This window comes from Panthera pardus, unplaced genomic scaffold (assembly GCF_024362965.1).
Source record: "Panthera pardus isolate Hobbes unplaced genomic scaffold, ASM2436296v1 HiC_scaffold_2, whole genome shotgun sequence".
Classification (NCBI taxonomy): domain Eukaryota; kingdom Metazoa; phylum Chordata; class Mammalia; order Carnivora; family Felidae; genus Panthera; species Panthera pardus.
The window spans coordinates 103045800-103073214 of NW_026526765.1; the positions used below are offsets into that span (position 1 = coordinate 103045800).

A 27415-nucleotide genomic window follows, 5' to 3' on the forward strand; every position below is an offset into this window, starting at 1 on the left:
TGTTCATAGGCAAACTTCTCATACATTACACAAACACACCATCTTTACCATTGTCTCTTAATTGTGTCAAGTCATACCTAATAATATATGGGAATCACAGAATTTAAAGTTCCCTCAAAGTTCCCTCACTTTAATATTAATTTAACCTCACTTGTAGTAGCATTAAGCTAAGTAGTGAGCTAAATGTGATGATACACCTGTGAGGCTAGAGGCTCCAAAGTATATCATGGCATATGAATTGATGATCACATTATACTATGCTGTTGACAAGGTAATTCCTATCTGGGGACATTTTAAGTAGGGTAAAAAGGCAGTTGTTTAGGTCATATTCTGGATTCATTAGGTCACTGTATGCATAAAATACCTTTTGTCATCTGTATAGCATTATACAGTTTAGAAAGCACTTGCACCCATTAGCAATAGCCAGCTTTCATGATGGCCCCAATGAATCTTCCATTCTGTATCAATGCGCTTGTGCAGTCTCCTCTGACAGTGAAACAGGCTGTTCTGTGTGACCTGTAGAATATGACAGAAGTGAGTGTTGTAACTTTTCAGTCTGGATCATAAAAGGCATTGCTCTGCCTGCCTTGCAAGCATAGATCATTTGCTCTGGGGTAAGTCAGCCACCGTATCATGAATTCAATCAGGTAGCCCTGTGAAGAGGCCTATGTGGGGAAGAACTGGGGCCTCCCACCAACAGCCAGCATCAACTTGCCAGCCACGTGAATGAGCCACTGGAGGTAGATAATCTAGCTCCAGTCAAGCTTCCAGATAACCGCAGTCCTCTCTGGCATCTGATTGCAGCCTCATGAGAGACACTGAGCACAACTGCCAAACCAAACGGTCCAGAATTCCAGACCCAGAGAAACCATGAGCTATTAAGTGATTATTGTTGTTTTTAGCCACTACATTTTTGGGTGTTTAGTCATTAAGTTTTCAATTGCTACAAAGTAATACATAATACACTACTGTGATCCCACCTATCACACTGTATAGTATTGGAGAGGAAAACTGAAAAACTTGAACAAATTCAGCAATTTGCTGATGGTTACACATTTTAAGTGCTTCACTCTGAAATGAAAATACAGGCTATTTAAAGCTAAGCCAGAATTCTTTCTATACTATCCTTGTTGGGAACTCATCCTGTGACACCAACTCCCACTGAATATGCCTTTTTGTCATACTTGTGTTCAAAGATTCTATAAAAGTGATCTATTTTTTCACTGCAACTTTCATGGTAGGATCTGTAGTGAGGTGAACTTCAGACAGTTCTAGTATGGGGTTCCTGACTGCTGGCCCACAGTAGTACACAAATCACTCTTCATTACTTGAACCCACTCTGTTTCTGAAAGCAAAAAAAAAAAATTGTCCTTGGCTTCCTTTTACTGAAATGAAAAAATTACAGAGAGAAAAAAGAGAATGGTGATATTTTTTAACAAAACTTTCCAAACAGGTTTAAAAAAAAAATCATGAATCATGTTATGAATCACCAGAATAGCTTATTGCTACCACCAAATACCAGTCTCATATTTGATAATTGAGATGGGCAATATTTATATTAGGCCACAACCCTGGAATAGTAAAAAGAAAAAAAAAAAAAGAAAAAGTAAAGCTTAATTGGCAGGCAACTGAGCGATACTCAACAATTTGACTCGGTCTATTGCCCACTAGCTACCCTTACTATTAAGGATGACTTCTTTAAAGCACATTCTAGAAATCATTCAAGGTATGGAAGAAAATTTATTTAGCTTTGTGAGGCTTTAGTTGCACAATAATACATACCCTTGGCATTGTAAGACCTTATTAAAGTTTCATAAATTGCCTTAATAACGTAAATATCTAGGTCGATTTTAAGAGGCTTTCAGACATTAAGTTTGAGAAAGTTAGTGGTTATCAGAATTTGCACACATGATGACAAAACAGTAAAATAAATCAAAGAATAAGACTTTCTTAACACCCCTAATAACATAGTAAGTTGCAGTTTCTACTCAATGTTATATGTTTCTATGTTATATTCATTTTCTTCCGAATGTAGGTTACAAATAATCTTTTGTATTAACTCCCAGTTTTACTACCACAAAGTCACCTGTTTTACCTGCTGTATTTTTATTATTTAGTGTAGGATATGGTTTTTAAACTAGTTATACTCCAGTAATTTTGTGAATGGAAAAATATAAAGAAAATTAAGAACAAATAATGGAGTCATTCTTTCACTGATCCTCATCCAACTTCAGGAAAATCACTTCCCAAAAGCAGCAATTCTATCTGATAAATCTTTCCATGTCTTAAAAAAAACTGAGGGGCGCCTGGGTGGCTCAGTAGGTTAAACTTCTGACTCTTGATTTCGGCTCAGGTCATGATTTCATGGTCATGAGACTGAGCCCCACATCAGGCTCCACACTGAGCTTGGAGCCTGCTGAAGATTCTCTCCCTCTGCCACTCCCCCAGTTACGCATGTGCTGGAGAGGGGAGGGGAGGGGAGGGGAGGGGAGGGGAGGGGAGGGGAGGGGAGGGGAGGGAGGGAGGGAGGGAGGGAGGAAGGAAGGAAGGAAGGAAGGAAGGAAGGAAGGAAGGAAGGAAGGAAACTGAAACAAAAGTGAAATTATGGGAAACCTATGACAGTTTACTAGATATTGTGTGCTTTTAATAGCTCAACACTGATAATACTTGATAATCAAGAGTAAATTAATAGGCTACATTTAAAAATCTATACTTTAATAAGTATATAAACAATTAGGTAAGCTTGTGGAGAAGCTGACCAACATACATATATTAGGAGATACAAGTGTCCATCTAAATTTTCTATTTCATTTTTTTTAACAGAATATTTATTCAAGTTGTTTAATGTAGCTTCTCATGTGCCACTTTGGAAGTCCTTTATTGTAAAGACTATTCCTTTGATGGCAAACAGCAGCCACACGGTCAGTGATTATTCCGGACCTCCACGCTGAAAAGGAAAAAATAAAGCAAAAAGATTAGGTTTAAATTTACAGAAGAAATCTTTTCATGGACATTATATAAATTTACACCATTTTAAGCAAATGATCATCAGGTGTTCAATAACAATTTCGGTTTTTCATTGCTCTTAGGCACTTGTATCAATGTTGTAAACAATTTCTGATCAGGAAGGAACTCAAGGTTGACCTTGATTGGTGATGCTCAAATTTCTTGGCCTCATAAGCCCTTCACACTGAAAAATTACCAAGGACTCTACTGAGCTTTTTTTCATGTGGTTATAGCTATTGCTACTTAACATATTATACTTCTACATATATATTCCTTCAGGTACTTTTACTGAGGGCTTGTACATGGTTTATTTCTCATAACCCTGTCCTACCTGATTATCTTGGTCTTAGCTATGGACCCACTGTGACAAGGAATGGAAAGAACAAGCATATGAAATTCCAAAAGCCAAAAATGTTCAGGTGTTTTGCACAGTACTATGATAAAGAGCGATGACATACTTGGATAAATTCCATTTCTTCTTGAGACACAAGCTTCCTTCTGTATTTCTGAGGTAATGTTTTTATTATTTCTGCAGTGTCTGGAGGACCCTGATGCATCAGCAAATCTGGTGATTTACTTCCCTTAGAATGCTGTGAAATTGAAGAAGAGTGAGATGGTAGTCCTGCTGATCTCAAAACTTCTGATACTGAAAAAAAAATGTAATTAGAGAAATAAATTGCTCAGGTGTCTTAAAAAACTATTTTGAATGATCTATTATTGAGTAATCAAGTCATTCTTCAAATGCTGGGTATAATTCTAAAATGTATTATTGAGTAGCTATAAATTGGGTAGCTATAAATAATTTCAAAAAGTTCTTTTTAAAACAAATAAGGAAGAAGCTTTAAGTTAATGAATTACTAAACTGAACAAGTTTATAAAATAATAAAATTTCTAGGTAGTAGAGTATAACCCATATGAATAATCTACACACTTAAGTTTTGTCATATGGTGGTGTTTACAGGTAATATAATAGGGAATAAGAAAGTTGGTATATGAAGAGAAGTTTTCTCAATACCTTTATACTTCTTTATTCACCTATATATTTTTTAATGTTTATATATTTTGTGGGGGGGTGTGCATGAGCAGGGGAGGGGCAGAGAGAGAGGGGACAGAGGATCTGAAGTGGGGTCTGAGCTGATAGCAGAGAGCCCGATGTGGGGCTCGAGATCATGAACTGTGAGATCATGACCTGAGCTGAAGTCAGACACGTAATTGACTGAGCCACTCAGGTGCCCCCTTTATCACCTATATCTTAATTCTTTAAGAGTTACAATAAGTTAGGGGCATCTGGGTGGCTCAGTCGGTTAAACCTACAAAATCCGCTCAGGTCATGATCCTACGGTTCATGGGTTCGAGCCCTGTGTTGAGCTCTGTGCTGACAGCTAGGAGCCTGGAGCCTACTTTGATTCTTTGTCTCCTTCTCACTCTGCCCCTCCCCCACTCACACTCTGTCTGTCTCTCTCAAAAATGAATAAACATTAAAAAAAAAGTTACAATAAGTTAAATTAAAAATATCCCTATAAAACTTCTTCCACTCCTCCCTGAATTAAAGATTAAATATCTTATAATAAAAACAGGGACAATCATAATGATCAATGAGTAATGTATAGAATTGTTGAATACATTGTACACTGTAAGTTAACTATACTGGAATTAATTAAAAACAACAGAGACAAAGGATTTGCTAAAAGTGAGGGATAAGGGGAAAACAGGACTTGTTCAGAATCTTCAATTACTTTATAATCAATGATTGCTCAGGTCTAAGGCAGTCTGTATCTACTGACTGAATGAATATATCAGTCAATGAAAGAAAAGGTTAGCTGGGAGAAAAATATAAGAATGGCTACTGTGGGGGTGCCTGGGTGGCTCGGTCGGTTGAGCGTCCGACTTCGGTTCAGGTCATGGTCTCGCGGTCCGTGGGTTCGAGCCCCACGTCGGGCTCTGTGCTGACGCTCAGAGCCTGAAGCCTGTTTCAGATTCTGTGTCTCCCTCTCTCTGTGACCCTCCCCCATTCATGCTCTGTCTCCCTCTGTCTCAAAAATAAATAAACATTAAAAAAAAAATTTTTTTAAAAAGAATGGCTACTGTGCCTCACAACCTCTCCAATGTAAGCACGAGAGAATCTTTTAAATAAAGGACAGAAGAAAACAAAGAACAAAAATTTCCCTGTATAATCACAATATAATTAAAAATTCAGAGACGGGGCACCTGGGTGGCTCCATTGGTTAAGCGTCCAACTTTGGCTCAGGTCATCTCACGGTCTGTGAGTTCGAGCCCCGCGTCGGGATCTGTGCTGACAGCTCAGAGCCTGGAGCCCGCTTTGGATTCTGTGTCTCCCTCTCTCTCTGCCCCTCCCCTGTTCATGCTCTGTCTCTCTCTGTCTCAAAAATAAATAAACAGGGGCACCTGGGTGGCGCAGTCGGTTGAGCGTCCGACTTCAGCCAGGTCACAATCTCGTCTCGCTGTCCGTGAGTTCGAGCCCCGCGTCAGGCTCTGGGCTGATGGCTCGGAGCCTGGAGCCTGTTTCCGATTCTGTGTCTCCCTCTCTCTCTGCCCCTCCCCCGTTCATGCTCTGTCTCTCTCTGTCCCAAAAATAAATAAAAAACGTTGAAAAAAAAAATTTTTTTTTAAAATAAATAAACATTAAAAAAAAAAAAAAATTCAGAGACAGGGGTGCCTAGCTGGTTCAGTTGGTGTAGCATGCGACTCTTGATCTCAGGGTTGTGAGTTCAAGCCCCACAGTGGGTGTAGAGATTACTTCAAAATAAACTCTTAAAAAAAGTTCAAAGACATGTTCTATTGAGTCACTACCTTTTTAAATGGAGGTAATAAGAAGTTAATTTCTGCATGTGCAACTTAATAAACTGTTTTGATCTAAGCTATAATGGTCTCCCTGATTTTAAAATGTGAAATAATGCCTATAATAGAATATTCACGTATAAATATATCTGTACCTAATTTTTAAAAAGTCTAAAACACAACTTACCATTGGGTTTAGGATTGTCTCTTCTGTCAGGGAACCTTATTAATGGAGTATGTGGCTTGACTACCTAAAGGAAAAATAAAATATATGGAAAAAAAAAAAAAAGATGAAGCACTAAACTCATTAACTCTATAAAAAAAACAATGTACTGAACTTCATAGATACCTTTGTTAAAACAAAATAACTTAATATTTGACAGCAACTCGAATATTACTATTTTACTCTTCCCCAACTAGGAAAGCTGGTCTATGAACTTTTAATTTATCTTATCTACTCTTCATAATACCTTTGGACTTTACACATTAGAAGACATTTTACTATACTACCAACTGACCTCAAAACAACCCTATGAAAAAAGATGACACAGATTTTATGTTGTATGACATATATTACCCTGCTGCTGGGTAAGAATTAGAAGTGTCCTGACTTGTATTGAATGTTGTTTTCCTAAAACGGCCAATTATCTAGCAGTGCAGAACAGGATAAAAAGCATATTGAAAATTAGCTAATTTAGGGTGACTAGGTGGCTCAGTCAGTTGAGTGTCCGACTCTTAATTTTGGCTCAGGTCATGATCTCACAGTTCATGGGATCGTGTGCAGACAGCCTAGAGCTTGCTTGGGATTCCCTCTCTCCCTCTCTCTCTACCCCTCCCCTGCTCATGAGCTAAGTAAATAAATAAACTTGAAAGAAAGAAAGAAAGAAAGAAAGAAAGAAAGAAAGAAAGAAAGAAAGAAAGAAAGAAAGAAAGAAAATTTAAAAAAAGCTTTTTCCAACTATAAAGTAACACATGCTCTGTGTAAAAACTTTGGAAGAAATGGTGAAAAGCCACAAATAAGAAAACACAGTCTATAATCCCCAAACCCACAAAAACCAGATTAAACATTTGTTGGCCCTTTTAGTCTTTTTTCTAAACCCATAGAAACACATATTTGCGAATATTTTTATTTATTCATTCATTTATTGTAATTTATTTTAATGTTTATTTTTTGAGAGAGAGAGAGAGAGAGAGAGAGAGAGAGAGACACACATATAGAGTTTCTGCCTGAGTTCACTCAGGCAGAAAAATGAACCTGGACCACTTTCTTACACCATACACAAAAATAAACTCAAAAATGGATGAAAGGCCTAAATGTAAGACAGGAAGCCATCAAAATCCTCGAGGAGAAAGCAGGCAAAAACCTCTTTGATCTTGGCCTCAGCAACTTCTTACTCACCATGTCACTGGAGGCAAGGGAAACAAAAGCAAAAATGAACTACTGGGACCTCATCAAAATAAAAAGCTTCTGCACAGAGAAGGAAACAATCAGCAAAACTAAAAGGCAAACGACAGAATGGAAGAAGATATTTGCAAATGATATATCAGATAAAGGGTTAGTATCCAAAATCTATAAAGAACTTATCAAACTCAACACCCAAAAAACAAATCATCCAGTGAAGAAATGCGCAAAAGACATGAACAGACACTTCACCAGAGAAGACACCCAGATGGCCAACTGACACATGAAAAAATGCTCAACATCACTCATCATCAGGGAAATATAAATCAAAACAACAATGAGATACCACCTCACACCCGTCAGAAGGGCTAACGTTAACAACTCAGGCAACAACAGATGTTGGCGAGGATGTGGAGAGAAGATCTCTTTTGCACTGCTGGTGGGAATGCAAACTGGTGCAGCCACTCTGGAAAACAGTTTGGAGACTCCTTGGGGCTCCTGGGTGGCTCAGTGAGTTGAGCGTCCGACTTCGACTCAGGTCATGATCTCGCGGTCTGTGAGTTTGAGCCCCGTGTCGGGCTCTGTGCTGACAGCTCAGAGCCTGGAGTCTGCTTCGGATTCTGTGTCTCCCTCCCTCTCTGCCCCTTCCCCACTCATGCTGTCTCTCTCTCTCTGTCAAAAATAAATAAGCATTAAAAAATTTTTTTTAAAGAAAGTCCCATCTAAAAAAAAGAAAAAACAGTATGGAAGTTCCTCAAAAAATTAAAAATAGAACTACCCTATGATCCAGCAACTGCACTAGTATGCATTTATCCAAGGGATACAGGTATGCTGTTTCAAAGGGGCACATGCACCCCAATGTTTGTAGCGGCACTATCAACAATAGCCAAAGTATGGAAAGAGCCCAAATGTCCATCAATGAATGGGTGAAGAAAATGTGGTGTGTGTGTATATATATATATATATATATATATATATATATATATATATATATATATATATATATAACAGACTATTACTCGGCAATCAAAAAGAATGAGATCTTGCCATCTGCAACTACATGGATGAAACTAGAGGGCATTATGCTAAGTGAAATTAGTCAGAGAAAGACAAATATCATATGACTTCATTAATATGAGGAATTTATGATACAAAACAGATGAACACAAGGGAAGGGAAGCAAAAACAATATAAAAACAGGGAGGGGAATGAAACATAAGATACTCTTAAATATGGAGAACAAACAGAGGGTTACTGGAAGAGTTGTGGGAGGGGGGATGGGCTAAATGGGTAAGGAGCATTAAAGAATCTACCCCTGAGATCATTGTTGCACTATATGCTAACTTGGGTGTAAATTTAAAAAATTAAATTAAATTAAATTAATAAAAAACCCAGATATTTGCAGGGTATTGCTGTTTTACCCCTAGAATTCTAGATAATGCTATAGAGGAACTTCCTGTTTTAAGTTTATTTTGAGAAAGAGAGAGTGCACGAGCATGGGAGGGACAGAGAGAATCCCAAGCAGGCCCTCCTGTGCTATCAGTCAACAGCCCGATGTGGGGCTCAATCTCACAAACCAAGAGATCATGATCTGAGCCGAAATCAAAGTCAGATGCTTAACTGAGCCACCTAGGCACCCCTGCTAGAGAGAAACTTAAATGGACCTTTCAGCATGAAATTTTCTGAATATACAATGCTAAGACTCTAATGAACAGTACTATTTTCAACTAAAGTAATCTAGAAGTTGCTCTGTAACTAGTGATATTGAGCTGTATGTTTATCTCCAAAATATTTGTATATATGTACTATATAATACATTAAAAAAAATTTTTTTTAATGTTTGTTTATTTTTTAGAGAGAGACAGAGTGAGAGCAGGGGAGGGGCAGAGAGAGAGGGAGACAAAGAAGCTGAAGCAGGCTCCAGGCTCTGAGCTGTCAGCACAGAGCCTGATGTGGGGGTTGAACTCACGAACTGTGAGATCATGACCTGAGCCAAAGTAGGACACCCAACCAACTGAGCCACCCAGGCACCCCACTACATAATATACATTTCATATGAATACGGAAATAAATAGGCTTGTTGGGACTGGCCTGAAAACCCCACTATAATTGTGCTCCTGTGAGAAAATGCTGGAATAGAGTTGTCTCCCTCAGCATAAGTTCACAGTCAAGTCTAATGGTAAAAAACAAAACTCTAATGTCACACTGTGTGTCAATCTGAGACTGAGCCCCATGTCCGGCTCCATGCTGGGCAAGAAGACTGCTTAGGATTCTCCCTCTCTCTCTTCTCTGCTCACACACATTCTCTCTCTCAAAACAAAACAAAAATGAAACCCAATTCTCCCTCTAGTAACTATTTCTTCCTTTTCATAGCCAATCTTCTTCAAAGAATGTTCTATCCATACGCTATGAACACCCCATTTAAAAGCTTTAAAAATGTTCAACAGCTTTCAGCATAAACTTCAAGCTCATATTTGGCATTCACTAGGCCCATCCTGATTTGCCTCTCCCTCCCTCTCCAGCCTCACTTCTCACCTCTGTCTTCTGCATCTTTTACTCCAGGTATTCTGAAGTACTTTTCTGTTCCTAGATCAATAAGCCAATGATTAGAGGACAGCTAATCTCCTGCAAAAGGCAGTCAGAGAACTAGCACTTATGCAGTACTGCCAGGTATGCAGTAAATGTTGAGAAAACACTTGCCAAGTGTGAACAGAGACCATTTGTAAGACAGGACTAACTGTATAGGTATGGGAGTAGGTATACACACACTTAAACAATGATACGTACACAAGAGAGAAAAATCCATTTCAGCAATGCTTACGCACACTTAAAAATATGACATAATATGCCCTTATAGATTAAATTGCCAGACTGGTGTCCTTTTTGTTTTTTTTTTTTTAAGTTTATTTATTAATTTTGAGACAGAGCACATGCGTATGAGAAAGCAGGGGAGCAGCAGAGAGAGGGAGAGAAGAGAATCCCGAGCAATCTACTCAATGTGGACACAGAGCCAGACTTGGGGCTCAAACCCATGAACTGCAAGATCACAACCTGAACTGAAATCAAGAACTGGATGCTTAACTGACTGAGCTGCTAGGTGCCCCTGGTGTCCCCTTTTTTAAAAGGCATTTTCCTAAATATATGAGTAGAGCCAGTACTGTAATAAACCCTAATAAACAAAAAACGAAATAAACCCTGATAAACACATTACACAATTTCTTTTTTTTTTTTTTTTTAATTTTTTTTTCAACTTTTTTTTTTTTTTTTAATTTATTTTTGGGACAGAGAGAGACAGAGCATGAACGGGGGAGGGGCAGAGAGAGAGGGAGACACAGAATCGGAAACAGGCTCCAGGCTCCGAGCCGTCAGCCCAGAGCCTGATGCGGGGCTCGAACTCACGGACCGCGAGATCATGACCTGGCTGAAGTCGGACGCTTAACCGACTGCGCCACCCAGGCGCCCCTAACACATTACACAATTTCAACAGCAATAGAGACAATCTTAATTCATCACCCCTTCCTCCATTAAACAAATCCCAACCCTCTCCTCTAACCTGTTAATACCTTCCATATGTATCACTAACATAAAAAGATTTTTGTCAAACCATAATCTCTACACATTTTACCACAATAAATTAAAAATAATTCTTTAATATCATCTAATACTTAACTTATGCTCAAATTTTCCTCTCTCAAAATCTGCTTTTTATTTATTTTAAATAAAAAAAAAAATTTTTTTTTTTAAGTAGGCTTCATGCTCAGTGCAGAGCCTGAACCCACGACCCTGAGATCAACACTTGAGCTGAGATCAAGAACTGGACGTTTAACTGACTGAGCCACCCAGACGCCTCAATATTTACTTAAACAAAAAAATTTTTTTAAATGTTTATTCATTTGTGAAAGAGAGAGAGACAGAGACAGAGCGTGAATTGGAGAGGGAAAGAGGGAGACACAGAATCTGAAGCAGGCTCCAGGCTCAGCTGTCAGCACAGAGACGTGGGGTTCAAACTCATGAACCATGAGATCATGACCTGAGCCAAAGCTGGACGCTCAAATGACTGAGCCATGGAGGCGCCCCAAAATTTGCTTTTGAATTCTAAATGTAGGGGCATGTGGATGGCTCAATTGGTTAAGTGTCTGACTTTGGCTCCAGTCATGATCTCACGCTTTGAGAGTTCGAGCCCCACATCAGGCTCTCTGCTGTCAGCACAGAACCACTTCAGATCCTGTCTCCCTCTCTCTGCCCCTGCCCCACTCACTTTTCCTCTCTCTCTCAAAAATAAAACATTAAAAAAAATTTTAGACTCTAAATGTAAACACAAAGAAGCAATTCCTTTTTTTTAAATGTTTATTTTGAGGGAGAGAGAGAGTGTGTGTGCAGGTGCGTGCACAGGTGTGCGTGCAGAAGACAGGCGGAGAGAGAGGGAGATAGAGGATCCAAAGCAGGTTCCACACTGTCAGTGAGTCTGATGTGAGGCTCAGACTCACGAACCTTGAGACCACGACCTGAGCCAAAGCCGGCACTTAACCGACTGGGCCACCCAGGCACCCCCAAAGAAGCAATTCTACCTGTGTATCAGTTGGGTAACATAACTAAGGGGGGAAAAAAGGAACTAATCCAAATAACTTTCATAGTACTTATACTCTGTACTTTCATCTAAAGGCAATGATAATAATAAATACAGTCCTAAGAAAACTTGAACTTTTTACTTAATATGTTGGTGTTGGTAGCTGTATAAATATAGCAATTTTGAAACCATTTTGAATCTATTGTAGGACTCAGCAAGAGTACATATATTTACAGTGATGTTTGGAGGAACCAGGGATTTGCCTGTGAGAGAAAGTTTGAGCCACCCAGGCGCCCCTATAACTTATTCTACTGAAATTATTTCTGAATACCTTATAGTCGAGCCAAATTTCTCTACTTAATATTGACACCATGCCTTATGAATTCCCATCAGTTTGTGCCAGTTTGTTGAAATACTACTCTTTCTTTAAGGTATGAATTAAGAGCCAAATTCTAAGTTCTATGGAGGCACCATGTCTGGCTTGTTGGTGCTATAGTCTCAGCACTGAGTACAGACCTGACACAGAAGTACTCAATAAATTTTGCTAAGGTTATATGTAATTATTGCATAATGTTAGCAAAAACCACTTTGTATTATGAATATGAGTACAAGTCTTTGCAGCTCTGTTAGAGGAAGACAGACCATTCCTTACTGCGCATCTCACAGTATCTTTTTTTTCTTCCTTATCAGTAGTTAGTAGTTCATTACTGTGTACTATTCCATTTTAATAAATCTACCACAATCTGTTTATCCTCCTAATGGACATTTGGATTTTTTCTGGTTTGGGGGTCATTATGGCATAAAGTGGCTACAGACATTTTTATCTAAGTCTCTGTATAGGTATACGCACTCATTTCTCTTGGGTATAAACCTATAAGTAAAACTGCATCATAGGGAAGCTATATTTAATTACTGGAAACTAACAAAAGTTTTCCAGAGTGGCTATTCCATTTATACCCCTAACAACAATGGATGAGAGTTTCAGGTGCTTCACACTGTCATCAGTACTTTTGGTACTGACAGTTTTTAAACTTTGAATAATTTTGGTAGATGTAGTAGTACTTCCTGGTTTTAATTTGTATTTTCCTGGTAAGCAATGAAGTTCAACATCATTTCACAGACTTGTGTATCTTCTTTTGTGCCATTTCAACTTTTTAACCCATTTTAAAATTGAGCTATGTATTATGAACATGTATGGTTACACATTACGGATACCAACCAGTCCTTTGTCCAATGTTCTCCTAATCCTCATATTATCTTTAATTAGTTAATGCTTAATATCTACCTACTGAATGAGTAATAGAATCATTATGCAATGGGACCAAACGCTAGGATCTAAGATTATCTTTCCGACTGAAACAACTTTAAGAAAAGGTCTTTTTAAGACATGTATTTGTACAAAGGGAAATGCACTTCTTATGTCAAAGTTAAAAACCATACAGTACACTTCTAGAATTTAAAAGAGATTGTGTAAAGCAGCCACAAAAGTGGAGGTTGTGTCCCTTTATATACCAACTTTACCTGTCCTATTTAAGTTAGCGATCACAACTGAAGAAGCAAATACAAAAGCTACCAGGAGTTACTTATTGATGTGTGGATTAACAAAGTTCCTCTAGCTACCAATACAAACTCAGGGCAAAAAAAAAAAAAAAAAAAAAAAAAACTTGGGTAACAACAAAACATGTTATTACAAACAAACTTAAATAATATATATTTCCCCCCCTCCAATTGTCCCCATCCAGCCTGTAACCAGACGCTCGGATTGGTGAGGGAGAATACGCCTGGGGTGAGGACTCCGCCCGCGGGGCCAGTTCTCTGGCCATTCCCAAGACCTTGAAGGGACACTGGGTCAGATGCACCGTTCGCTTCCTTCCACGCGCCGTTACCGCCTTCCTTCCGATTGGTTGATGCGGGACACCACAGACAATACTAGACGCCGATTGGCCGAGACTATTGCCAGGGCAGCCTAGCCCGCAGACTCCTCTAAGAGGGCTACCGAGGTCCTGGCAGGATACAGTCCAGGGACCGCGCAGCAGCTCTTTGCCTACGTGCTCATACACAGCACTCCCGCGGCCTGGCTCGAACCCTCAGCTTTGGTCTCCGGCTCACTGCCCGACTCATTGGGTTCTAGGTCCAATTTTCACACATATCCTCGGGCGGTGCCGCTGGCCCTACCCAGGGCCGCGGTCACCGCGCAGCCTCCGCCACCGCCTTTTCTTCCCAGCGCCTTTGCTATAATCAGCACCATCCCTACCGCCCACGGTGCGGAAAAGTGACCAAATTTCCTTACCTGAACGACCCTGCTGGCAGACGCCATCTTGCTGCCCATCATGACCCCGAGATGGGGCAGCTTCCGGGGCGCTGGCGAGCCGCAGAGATAACAGGAGACCTGGGCGGCTGGGGGCGGGGCCTGCCTGTGGCGTCATGGAGGAGGGGCGAGCGTGCGCTCGCGCCGGATCCTCCTCCACTGCGTAGCCAGCCCACGCTGGGCGCCGACCCGCCCCGCCTCAATTCACGCCTAGGAACTACCCCACGTGCTTTCCATTGTTTTGTTTTGCCCGCGAAGGTTTGTGATGTTGGGTTTGTTTTGCTAATCAGCTCATGAGTAAACTAGGGCCATTTCCTTTCCAGATAGCCAGTTTCTATTTTAAGTAGAATCCAAAATTTAGTCTGAAACCAAATAGGTAATACAAAGTCATGTGGCATCCTAAAACTAACGAGTTCGTTAAACTTAGGAGTTAGTGGCAAGCTCAGAAAGAGCAGGCATTTCGAGGTCTATACAAGGCTACCTCTTACTCTCTGCCTTACTGGCGTTACTTGATACGGTCTTGTTTTCTCTGCCATTAGTCCTGATATTAAACTGCTGCCTGATTCCAGTATGAGAACTCAAAAGTTCATTTTTCTTTTTTAATTTTTTTTGTTTATTTTTCAGAGAGAGAAAGAGAGACAGAGTATGAGCAGGGCAGGGACAGAGAGAGAGGGAGACAGAATCCAAAGCAGCTCCAGGTTCTGAGCTGCCAGCACAGATCCCCACCAGCTGTGGAGGGGTGGGCTTGAACCCACCAGCAGTGATACCATGACCTGAGCCTTAGACACTTAACCGACTCAACATAACTCTTCAATATCATTCCCTCAAAATTACATGAAATTTTGTGAACATTAATTTTTATGTTGTTCTAATTTCTGATACACAATATGTTGTGACCATTTAACATAATTTTGTAGGTAATGTAGCCATAAACAACTTCAAGTACAGTGACAAAATTGTTTTGATGACCTAGGTTGGAGGCTTCTGAATCTGGGAAGAGTTTTAAAAATACTTTACCGGGGCGCCTGGGTGGCTCAGTCAGTTAAGCGTCCAACTTCAGCTCAGGTCACGATCTCGTGGTCCGCGAGTTCGAGCCCCGCATCGGGCTCTGGGCTGATGGCTCAGAGCCTGGAGCTTGCTTCCAATTCTGTGTTTCCCTCTCTCTCTGCCCCTCCCCCGTGCATGCTGTGTCTCTCTCTGTCTCAAAAATAAATGTTAAAAAAATTAAAAAAAAAAATACTTTACCAAGCGCCAAAATGGGCCCTTCTAATAAAATTTAAACTATGCTGAAACACTAGTTTCACCCATCCAACTGGTCAACATACATAATTTGGGTAACACATTCTGGGGCGGCTGTAGGGAAAGAGGCACTCACACACATCATTGGTGGGAGCAAAAGATGGTATTTGAAAACTTACATACTGAATGACTCCAACTATATGACATTTTGGAAAAGGCAAAATTATGGAGACAGTAACAGGATAATTGATTGCCAGGGACAAATAGGCAGAGCACAATGGTTTTTAGGACAATGAAACTCTTCTATGATACCGTAATGTAAGTATGTGTCATTATACATGTTAAAATCCATACAATGTACCACCTTTGAGGGATAATGACATGTTAATATAGGTTCAGTTGTAACAAACATACCAGGCTAGAAGGAATGGTGTTAGTGGGTAAGGCTGTGAATGTGTAGGAGCTGTAAGTATATAGGAACTCTACTTTCTCTCAATTTTGCAGTGAACCTAAATCCAATAAAAATAAAAATAAAGCCTAGGCCAAAAAAAATTTGTTTTGGGGCATCTGGGTGGCTCAGTTGGTTACGCATCCATGTCTTGACTTTGGCTCAGGTCATGATCTCATGGTTTGTGAGATGGAGCCCTACATCAGGGTCTGCACTGACAGTGTGGAGCCTGCTTGGGATTCTCTCCCTCTCTCTCAAAACAAATAAACTTTATTTTAAAAAATTGTTTTAAGTCACCACTGATGAAACCAGATAATGTGTTCTTAAAGCTCAAAAGTGGTGACTATAGTAGGTAATACTGTATTGTGTAACTGAAATTTGCTAAGTAGAACTTCAAATGTTCTCATCAAAAAAAAAAAAAAAAAAAAAAAAAAGAAGGTAAATATGTGGGGTAATGTGTTAACCCAACTGTGGGAATCTCTTCACGATGTATATCAAATCATGTTGTACACTTTAACTATCTTACAACTTTGTCAATGACCTCAATACAGGTAGAAAGCTCAAAAGCGGCAGAAGCTTAGATTTCTAGTACAGAGAGAAAAAGCAAGTTTCTATGTAAATATCTACATCAGATTCTCATTCTGAAGTCATTTAAAAGGCACAGACTTTCTGGGTTACTTTTATAAATAAACATTTTTCATTTTCCTTTATGACTGTGTTTAAGAAATGAATATGGACAAAGAAGTGCCATGATTTAGAGCCTTTATTAAAAAATAAACTTTCCAGGGGCACCTGGGTGCCTCTGTCAATTAAGCGTCGACTTCAGCTCAGGTCATTATCTCATGGTTTGTGGGTCTGAACCCCGCATTGGGCTCTGTGCTGACAGTTTGGGGCCTGGAGTCTGCTTCGGATTGTGTCTCCCTCTCTGCCCCTCCCTGCTCATGCTCTCTAAATGAATAAATAAGTAAATAAATAAATATAAACATTAAAAAAATTTATTTAAAAAAAAGTTTTAAAAATAAACTTTCCAGGGCACCTGGGTAGCTCAGTTGGTTGGGCATCCAACTTTGGCCGAGGTCGTGATCTCATGGCTCAGGGGTTCAAGCCCTGCATCAGGCTCTGCACTAACAGCTCGGGGTCTGGAGTCTCCTTTGGATTCTATGTCTCCCTCCCTCTCTACTCCTCCCCCACTTGTGCTCTCTCTCAGAAATAAACATTAAAAAAATAAACTTTCCAACTCCTCACATACACAACAGTTTCCTGGGAATACTTGGTGACAAATTCAGAAAATGTCAAATGCAGTGCAAATTAATGGTCACATTGGTATGGATTTTGTTTGGGGGAGTCAGGAAAATGACTTTTCTCTAATGTGGGCTCATTTATTTATTTTTATTATTTTTTAAAAATTTTTTAAGGTTTTTTTATTTATTTTTGAGACAGAGAGAGACAGAGCATGAACGCATGAACGGGGGAGGGGCAGAGAGAGAGGGAGACACAGAATCGGAAGCAGGCTCCAGGCTCCGAGCCATCAGCCCAGAGCCCCACCCGGGGCTCGAACTCACGGACCGCGAGATCGTGACCTGAGCCGAAGTCGGTCGCTTAACTGACTGAGCCACCCAGGCGCCCCAATTTTTTTAATGTTTATTTATTTTGGGGAGAGAGACAGAATGCAAGCGGGGGAGGGGCAGAGAGAGAGAGAGAGAGAGAGACATAGGATTCAAAGCAGGAGGTGGGGCTCGAACCCCAGGAAACATGAGATCCTGACCTGAGCTGAAGTTGAACACTTAACTGACTGAGCCATCCACGCGCCCCCTACTGTGGATTCATTTCTAAGTGTTGACATTCATACTCCTTCACAGAATTCTCATCCAGCTCCCTTCTGGATTAATTCTAGGATGAAGATGATAAAAGAAGTTAAAGTGAAGGGAGCAAATTGCCTTAACCCCCAAATCCTGTCTTCTCTTCCTACTGCCGCTCAGTTTCTATCAGCCACCATCAGATCTGTAATCAGATCATAAGATTACTTACCCCATTCATACTGATTTTTGTCTACACCCTCAATTCTATTATTTGACTATTTTCATGGACTCGGAGCACACCAACTGATTCTACTTCTTGTATTATGTATTCTTTCTTTTTTTTTTTTTTTAAGGTTTATTTATTTTGAGAGAGAGAGAGAGAGAGAGAGAGAGAGCAAGTGTCAGCAGGGGAGGAGCAGAGAGAGAGAGGGAGACAGAGAATCCCAAGCAGGCCTCATGACCTGCACATGGAGCCAAGACAGGGCTCAACCTCATGACGGCAAGATCACTACCTCAGCTGATATCAAGAGTTGGATGCTCAACTGACTGAACCATCCAGGTCTCCCTTGTATTATGTATGTTCTTAACGTTACTATCTCTGGGCTTTTGACTCCTTTCTTGTACGGTAAACCCTGTTCCTGATATTGGCTGTAGATCTCTTAGGCAAAACCATGAATAACAGCCTTCTGATGTAATGCAATATGAAGTACCTAGTCACAACTGTAATTTTTCTTGATAAAAAAGTTTGAGGGATGCCTGGGTGGCTCAGTTGGTTAAGCATCCAACTTCAGCTCAGGTCATGATCTCACACATAAGGCATGCTCATGCTCTGTCTGTCTCTGTCTCAAAAATAAATGAAGGGGCGCCTGGGTGGCTCAGTCGGTTAAGCGTCCGACTTCGGTTCAGGTCATGATCTCGCGGTCCGTGAGTTCGAGCCCCGCGTCAGGCTCTGTGCTGACAGCTCAGAGCCTGGAGCCTGTTTCAGATTCTGTGTCTCCCTCTCTCTGACCCTTCCCCATTCATGCTCTGTCTCTCTCTGTCTCAAAAATAAATAAACGTTAAAAAAAAATTAAAAAAAAATAAATGAAAACATTAAAATTTTTTTTTTAAGTTTGAAACTACAAAAAAATTGAAACTACATTTAGTAAAGCAGATCTAAGTTTTAGTTTAAAGGAATACAGAGGTCAAACAAGCTACGTAAACTACTCGGAAGCAATCACACAAATCATAATACAAAATGGTCTACAGGTCAACACGTTTCTTTAAGTCAGTTAACTGTAAGAAAAATAGGGTGCCAGACATATAATCTCTTGCAGCTATTCAGTTCAATTCAATTATTAAGCCAGTGTAGAGGGAAAACAACCAGAGATAATATGTAAATCTATGGGCATAGCTTTGTTCCAATAAAACTTTATTTACAAAAACAGGCAGCTGGTAAGCCACAGTTTGCTGATCTTTAACATGGATCAACCAACCAACCAAAACAACTATGACCACCACCAACCACATTTAAAATCTACATTAACAAAAGCACTGGGTACCTGGGTGGCTCAGTCGGTTAAGAGTCTGACTTCGGTTCAGGTCATGATCTAACACTTTGTGAGTACGAGCCCCCATTGGGCTCTGCTCAGACAGTGCAGAGCCTCCTTGGGACTCTCTGTCTCTCCTTCTCTCTGCTCCTACCCAACTTGCTCTCTCTCAAAATAAAAAAACTTAAAAAAAAAAAAAACACACAAAAAAACACCACTGGTCCAAATTTAAAGACTCAGAGATGTAAAATATTTGAATCCCCAACTGAGAAAGCTGTTCAGGACACCCTCTAATGCCCTCTTCAGATATGGCCAATGTTAGTAATGCAAAGGGAGAACACAGCAAAGGGCAGAGTCAAGAAAGGAACTTCTTCCATTGAGCAGCACAAAAGCCTAATCAAAACATGTTCCCTCTCCTTAGGAAGGAGCACCTCCTATCATTTGCCAAGCAGGATTTCAGAATTGCCAACCTTGTCCACTATTGTTTGCTGACTGTGCGAAACAAAAGAATTTGTCTTTTCAGTTTATGGATCTCCAGATCATGAAGTCACATCTGGACCTGATGGGAAAGACTATCAAGAGATCCTGAACTTGGAAACTGTTACGACTGGATGACACTATTATTTCCTTGGGCAACGTTGTTCCTTTTACATGCACAAGGAAAGTTAATATTTAAGACCAAGATGGCAGACTGTGGTAGACTGTACTCTTTCCAGCAGATACCCATTTTCTACCCCCAGCTCTGAAACCTAGCACTCCCTCTTTGTGGGAGTATACTTTTCTGTCTCAGTGATGTCTGGCATGGTGAAGAGAGCCTTGGTGGAAATACCGTACACTTCTAAGTAGAAACTTTAAATGTGCTTCTGCAATTTCACTTGGTCACATAAACCATGGAATGTTTCATATAGTGAATGCTCCTCATGTCATCTAGCGATCAAACTATGGACCTAAGAGCGTTATCAATGTTTGTTACAATTCAGCACTTCAGGAAAAACTGACTAATGAAATTTCTCTCAGAGTTGGACTTTGGAAGGGAACACAAAGGATAATAAAATCCCAGGAAAATAAATAAAGTTTTTCAGATGATGATAAGTCTTTGTTTCAGGAAGGCATTTTCCAGAATAATGCTTTTCCATAAGAAAAATATAACTTGAGCCAAAATCGTCACTTAGCCAACTAAGCCACCCAGGTGCCCCTCAATTAGAGTTTTCAAAAAATGGAATGGGGGTCACCTGGGTAGCTCAGTGGCTTGAGAGTCTGATTCTTGATTTCAGCCTGGGCCATGATCTTGTGGTTTGTGAGTTCCAGCCCTGCATCAGGCTCCATGCTGACATTGCAGAGCCTGCTTGGATTCTTTCTCTCTGCCCCTCCCCCTACTCTTTCAAAAAAAACAAAAGGAATGAGATGCTATACAAGAGGCCAAGTTCTATTTTTTAGAAGTTTATTTACATGTTTTTTAGTAATCTTTACAACTAATGTGGGGCTTTAACTCATGACCCCAAGACCAAGAGCTGCATGCTCTACTAAGAGCCAGCCAGGTGCCCCAGCAAGTTTTATTTTTTAATAATACAAAGTAACATTTGCTCTTTTTATTATTTAACTTATAAAAGTAATGCATGATATAGAAATACAAAATTTTAAAAGTCACAATTGGGGGATGCCTGGGTGGCTCTGTCGGTTGAGCGTTCAACTTTGACCGAGGTCATGATCTCATGGCTCGTGAATTCGAGCCCCACATTGGAATCTGTGCTGACAGCTCAGAGCCTGGAACCTTCTTCAGATTCTGTGTCTGTCTCTCTCTCTCTCTGCTCCACCCCCACTCATTCTCTCTCTCTCTCATAAATAAACATTAAAACAAAACAAAACAAAACAAAACAAAACAAAGAGTCACACTTGGGGCTCCCAGCTGGCTCAGTAGTTTGAGCATCTGATTTTGGCTCACATCATGATCTCACCATTTGTAGAATCAAGTCCCATGTCAGGCTCCATGCTGATACCGAGGAGCCTGCTTAGGATTCTCTCTCCCTCTTTCTCTGCCCCTCCCCTGCTTGCTTCTCTCTCAAAATAAATAAATGAACGGTTTTCAGTTTTGTTTTGTTTTATAAAAAGTCACAATTACTCTACAACAACCACAACAGTTACACTCTGGATATTTTTTTGTTTTATTTTTCAAGGTTGAGGTGCTTTATTTGTATCTCTATTTAAAGATGTTGATGGGGTGTCGGGGACTTGGGGAGATGTTGGTCACAGGGCACAAACATGCAGTTAGAAGATGGGTAAGTTTTTGGAAATCTGACGCACAGCATTAGTGGGTGGTTATAGTGGTTACAATTAACAATACTGTATTATATACTTCAAAGTTGCTAAGAGACTAGATCTTAAATGTTCTCACCACAGAAAAAAGAAATAATTATGTAACACGATGAAGATGTTAGCTAATGCCATGGTGGTCAAATCAGCCCCCTGTACACCTTCAACTTACACAATGTTTTGTCAATTTTATCTGTGTATTAAAAAAAAGAGAGATGGGGCGCCTGGGTGGCTCAGTCGGTTGGGCATCCGACTTCGGCTCAGGTCATGATCTCGCGGTCTGTGAGTTCGAGCCCCGCGTTGGGCTCTGTGCTGACAGCTCAGAGCCTGGAGCCTGTTTCAGATTCTGTGTCTCCCTCTCTCTCTGCCCCTCCCCTGCTCATGCTCTGTCTCTCTCTGTCTCAAAAATGAATAAACGTTAAAAAAAAATTAAAAAAAAAGAGAGAGAGAAAAAAGAATCTGTGGGGAGATAAATATAAAATGAGATTTATCTGAATAAAATACAACTTAGAGTTGGAAAAAAACCCAAGAAGTGGATATCATTTTCTAATATTTCTAATATTTTAGTTGACTGACAGATGCACAGAAGTATTCCAAATGATGGTGGTCGGGAGGATGGGCTAAATGGGTGATGAGTATTAAAGTGGACACTTGTGATGAACATTGGATGTTGTATGTAAATGATAAATCACTAAATTTTACTCCTGAAATTAATATTACACTGTGTGTTAACAAACTAGAATTTAAATAAAAACTTGAAACGAAAGAAAGAAAGAAAGAAAGAAAGAAAGAAAGAAAGAAAGAAAGAAAGAAATTAATTCCAAATGAGAGTTGGGATTGCCAGGAATGTTGTAAAAAAATGTCTACATTCAGTGGAAAGCTAGATTAGATGTTTTTTGGGAGGGAACTTTGCAAGACTAAAATCTTCAGATTCTTTTGGAGTATGCCAGTCACTTTAATTATCATATTTAAAACAATGATTCCGTGTTATAGTGTTAAGTTACAAAAAATTTGCAGTATTAGAATAGTTCCAAAAACACTAACAAAAATTACTTGAAATATGCTATTTAAATGATATATGAAAGATGGAAACAAAAAATAATAAAACAGAAATTCTTATTTGATCATGGTGAGATTCTTCTCAAGCTGTAGAACAATTTCCTTAAAGGCAGAATCCTCTGCCCAGTTGGCTTTACTTCCTAAAATGAGGTTCTGTAATTAAAAAAAAAAAAAGAAGAAAATTTTTACATTAAACTTTTAAGTACTTTTAAAAATTTAACAAGATTTTTAAAAATCCGCTTTCAATGATGTTTTGAAATATTTACCAAACTAGGTGTCAGCATTTACTCTATGAAAAAAGTACATTCTTGTATATTCATTTCCACTTTCAGTAAGACTTCGGCCTTGATCCCCATAATGCTAAGGAATATTTACAATGTTTATAACAATTTTTTCTGCTTCATCAGTTTTGTGGATAGTTTTTACCTGCTAAGGAGTTTTACAATGGTATTCTAGATGAAAGGAAAAAGACTGCAGCTCCGATTCAGAGTCATTTTGCACTTCTACAGTGAAAAACAGCTTAAGCATAAACTGTTATGCCCTATTTATTATTTTAAAACTATGGCTCAATGATAGCAAGTTACTAATTGAAATCCTGTTAAAACAGATTTTAGAATATAAATGTTATATTGTTTTGTACAAAATTATAAAATTTGGTCTGTCTATAGTATTTTCTTGCTCTTGGGCTAGTGTTTATAAATCCAATTAAATTACAAAGGCAAGTGGAAGTAAGCATTCAAATAGAAGTAAACCCATTAGGGAAGGGAGCTCCTAAGGTAGCCACAACTATGTTCTGCTTAACAAAGCAATGATTTCATTAAATAAGACTTAATTAAGAGTATATGAATAAAACTTAAGAAAAGCAAAATAACAGAAGACTCAAAGTAGTAGGAAGGAACATGTACCCAAAAAATTTAAAATAATCCTGTCCTTATAATACAATCCTCCACTTGAGGATAGCCTAGGGGACTTCCTTAACTTCTAATCAAGTAACCCACTGTTACTAAAACGTAGGTTTAAGACCTGAGGACAAATTTCTTATGGTCAGATACAAGAACTCATATTCTACAAGGATATGCTTTACACATAATAAGCATTTGCTTTGACACATAATAGGCAGTTAATAAAGGAACACATAAAATTTAAGAGGTGAAAAAAGTTTTTAATAGGTGACATGATAATAACTACCAACACTTATTGAGAATTTAGTTTGGCCAGACATTATATTAAACAGATTAACATGAATTATCTTCTTCAGTTTTCACAACCTCTCTTTCTAAACAGGGAAACTGATGTTTAAAAAACCTTAAATAATTTGTTCAAGGTCCAGAACTATTAAGCTGCAGTCAGAATTGTAATTCTAGATTCCCATCACCCCCATCCATGTTTTCCCCATTCTCCCTAGTTCAAGTCTAAGGGTCTCCACCATTATACCATTCTGCCTTCACGGAGCTGCTAAAATCATTCCACTTATAAATGCCTAAGATTAAACATAATAAAAAAGTCAAAGCCTTAAATATTAAATACACATAAATTCCAAATATATGTAAGCAGACTAGTATATAGTATTAAATTCATGATTTTTTCAGGGTCAAAGACTAACTGAACGCAAATCTGAAAATAAGAGAAACAATCATTTTTAAAAAGTTCTTTACCTCCTTTCCTAATTTATATAAATGTTACCTGGAACACATGTTGAATCACTGTAGTAACTTGTATTTCCGTCTGTAGGTTTTGTTGTACGGTCTTTATCTTGTCTGAATTTTCCATAATAGCCAAATCATCTTTCTGTTTGTTCTTTTCAGTCTGTATTTCTAAAAGCTTACTTTCTGAAGCTTGTTTTAATTCTATTAGGTTAAAAATAAAAACAAAAAAACACTACATATAACAACTACAAACAAGAATCCTGAAAAACTGTGAAGCAGAACAGTTCCTGTCTATTGCAGTCAAGAGAAAATATGTAATAAGCATCATTTTAGGGTGCATTTCCATTTTGATCTGAAAATGACTTCTGTGGTACAAAATACCAATATTTTAATTTTACACTTAGCAATGTCCTCCATGAAATGTTCACAGTATGTATGTATGTATGACAATGATGGCTGTCTACATATATTTGAAGGGGCATCATGTTAAGTGGACTTATACTGGGCTGCCAAAAGAATAGACAGAGATATACATAAGGAAATATTTTTTCCTCCTTTATTTACATAAATGACATATCAACAAGACAAATTTTCACCGAAAAGATTCTCTTCTCCAGAGATAAAAATATCAGCAACCTTTTAGTGTAGTTCCTGAAATGTTCTAAGAATTAAGCGATTTGAAAACATAAATGGGTGTTTCCCAGGAGCTTGGTTCCTTGACATTAATGGATCAAAAGTAGGTTGGGATCAATGGAAAAAACATTAAACATCCAAAGGATGATTAGATCAGTTGACCAAGACTACTTCTGACCCTGAGATTACTTACAAACAGGCAAATTTGTGTGATATTTAAAAATAAATTATGCCTATACTATTAAATGAAAAAGGCAGTTTACAACATAGAATAAAATGAGGCCAACTTTGATAAGAAATAAGCGCTGAAGATGATTATCTCTTGATAGTTTACTTTTCCTAAGTATACTTTTCTGTTTCTAAATTCTACTGAAAATGTGTATTACCTTTGAAATAAACATTTCAATAACTTTAATACAAAAAGCCATCTCATTCATGTTCATTAAGTTAAAAAGCTGTAGAATCATATATAACAACCGATCATTTAAAATAATGTATATGTATATTAAAAAATTATGTACATATTAATATGTTTATATGAGCAGGGAAAAATGCTGGAATGATATATGCTTAACTGTGGTCACATAGGAAGGAGGTTATGAATTTCACACTATACTTTTCTGTATCATTTTTTTTCCCCTGAGAATGTATTAATTTTGTGATTTAATGGTCTAAAACAAAAAAAAAAATCAAGCTAAATACACTTTAATACTACTTTTATTTATTTATTTTTTAAGCTTATTTCAATTTATTTATTTTGAGAGATACGGTGTGAAGTAGGGGGGGAGAGAGAGAGAGAGAGAGAGAGAGAGAGAGAGAGAGAGAGAGAATCCCAAGCAGGCTCTGTACTGTCAGTACAGAGCCCGAGACAGGGCTTGAACTCATGAAACTGTGAGATCATGACCTGAGATCATGACCAAGAGTCAGATGCTTAACCAACTGAGCCACCCAGATGCCCCTGACTACTACTTTTAAAAATGCCATGTGTAGGGGCACCTGAGTGGCTCAATTGGTTGAACGTCCAACTTCAGGGCAGGTCATGGTCTCGAGGTTCCTGAGTTCGAGCCCCATGTCGAGTTCCGCAGGGGACAGATCAGAGCCTAGAGCCTGCTTTGGATTCTCTGACTCCATCTCTTTTCTGCCCCTCTCTCCCGGACTTGCACGCGCTCTCTCTTTCTCAAAAGTAAACTAAAAATTTTTTTTAAAAAAATGCCATGTGTAAAATTATGAGAAAATTTGAAAGCTAAGAAATTTCTCAATGGCTGAGATAACTGGCCTTATCAATCTCCATAGTAAGTGAAAATGTTTTCTACAAGAAAACAAAACGAAAGCCAAAACAAACTGTTCTACATACGTAATCTCTTCTTTCTAACATCAAGCAGTTTTTCCTCCAAATCCCAAGATTCCTGTTATTAGAAATAAAGATTAAGGCACATTACCTAAGAACAAACCTGTAACACTTACATCATTGAATTTTATCTATTAGTTCTCCTTTTCCAAACCTCTATCTAGCTCTCTATCCCTTTATTTCCATACAAAAAAGAGACAAAGGACAGTAGCTTAAATTACAAGTAGATAATTAGCCACAATGTCAGAAATAACTGAGTTATGAAAAAGAGGAAACTTAAGGACTGTGAATTCCAATCATACCAGTAACCTCTGGGAAATCCTATATAATGATACACAATAGAGTTGCCAGCATCAAGTTACTGCAATCATGAGAATGTGTAAAGAGCCCAAAGTGCAGTTACCTGCTGTGACTTCATGATTAATTTGTTTAGCTTTAATATGTGTTTCATGTTATCCATGAGCACACTGAAAAGGAATAAAAAATATGACTTGTTAACCTTAATTAAAAATAAAAAAAATCTCATTAATGAACACACATCGATTACTATGTATTTCCTTTCGTGAAATTTACTGTATACTTTAATAGAAAGTCATCATTTAACAAAATAAACCTGGAAAAGTTTGATGTAAACTAAATTTGTATTTAAAATTAAAGATGCAGGGGCGCCTGGGTGGCTCAGTTGGGTCAGGTGTCCAACTCTTGATTTTGGCTCAGGTCATGATCCCATAGTTCATGGGTTTGAGCCCCATGTCGGGTTCCATGCTGGGTTTGGAGCCTGCTTGGGATTTTCCCCCTCCCTTCCTCCCTCCCTCTCTCTCTCTACCCCTCTGTCCCTCCTCCTCCCAGGGCCTCCCTAGCCGAGCCCCCCACCCCCCCCACAGCAACCCCCCACTACTCACTCTCTCTCAAAATAAATAAACTAAAAAAAATTACAGATGCAAAAAAAAATAATAAAAACAATAAAATTAGAGATGCATTTCCCTAGAAAAATCTGTAATCACAGACAAAAAAAATATGAAATTTAAGCATGTATGAATGTTTCTAAAAATCTATTTTGGAGAAAAAGCCCTAATAACTTGCTAATAAGCTGCTTTAAAAAAATACATTTTATTTTTTAGAGCAGTTTTAGGCTGATAGCAAAACTGAAGGAAGGGACCCATATGCCCCTGCAATGACACAAGCACAGCCTCCTTGACTATCAACATCCCCCAGGATAAAGAAAGATCTGTTCATTACAAATGAATCTACATTTAACACATCATTATCATCCAAAGCACAGTTTACATTATGGTTCACTCTTGGTACTATACATTCTATGG

General features: G+C 38.8%; 2 protein-coding genes across 4 annotated transcripts in view; both read right to left on the bottom strand.

Annotated features, from left to right (window-relative positions):
- Positions 1-2602: 2602 nt before the first annotated feature.
- On the bottom strand, positions 2603-14215 carry MRPS36 (mitochondrial ribosomal protein S36). Of its 2 annotated transcripts, XM_019463112.2 has the most exons (4): positions 14065-14201; positions 5993-6056; positions 3465-3652; positions 2603-2947 (listed from the first exon to the last, which is right to left on the bottom strand). In XM_019463112.2, the coding sequence occupies exons 1-4, from the start codon at positions 14104-14106 to the stop codon at positions 2930-2932; spliced, it is 312 nt and encodes a 103-aa protein (XP_019318657.1). In that variant the 5' UTR covers positions 14107-14201; the 3' UTR covers positions 2603-2929. The 2 variants fall into 2 exon arrangements, with proteins under 2 accessions (XP_019318657.1, XP_053763267.1); XM_053907292.1 differs by lacking the exon at positions 5993-6056 and having other exon boundaries at positions 14065-14215.
- Positions 14216-22338: 8123 nt separating this feature from the next.
- The window catches only part of CENPH (centromere protein H), a 28714-nt gene continuing 23637 nt past the window's right edge, over positions 22339-27415 (bottom strand). For both annotated transcript variants that reach the window (XM_019463111.2, XM_053907293.1), the window contains exons 6-9: positions 26497-26560; positions 26100-26151; positions 24150-24313; positions 22339-22619 (exon numbers count right to left, since the gene is read on the bottom strand). In XM_019463111.2, the coding sequence (XP_019318656.1) occupies positions 22524-22619; positions 24150-24313; positions 26100-26151; positions 26497-26560 (376 nt within the window). In that variant the 3' untranslated portion in view covers positions 22339-22523. The remainder of the gene's footprint in view (positions 22620-24149; positions 24314-26099; positions 26152-26496; positions 26561-27415) is intronic.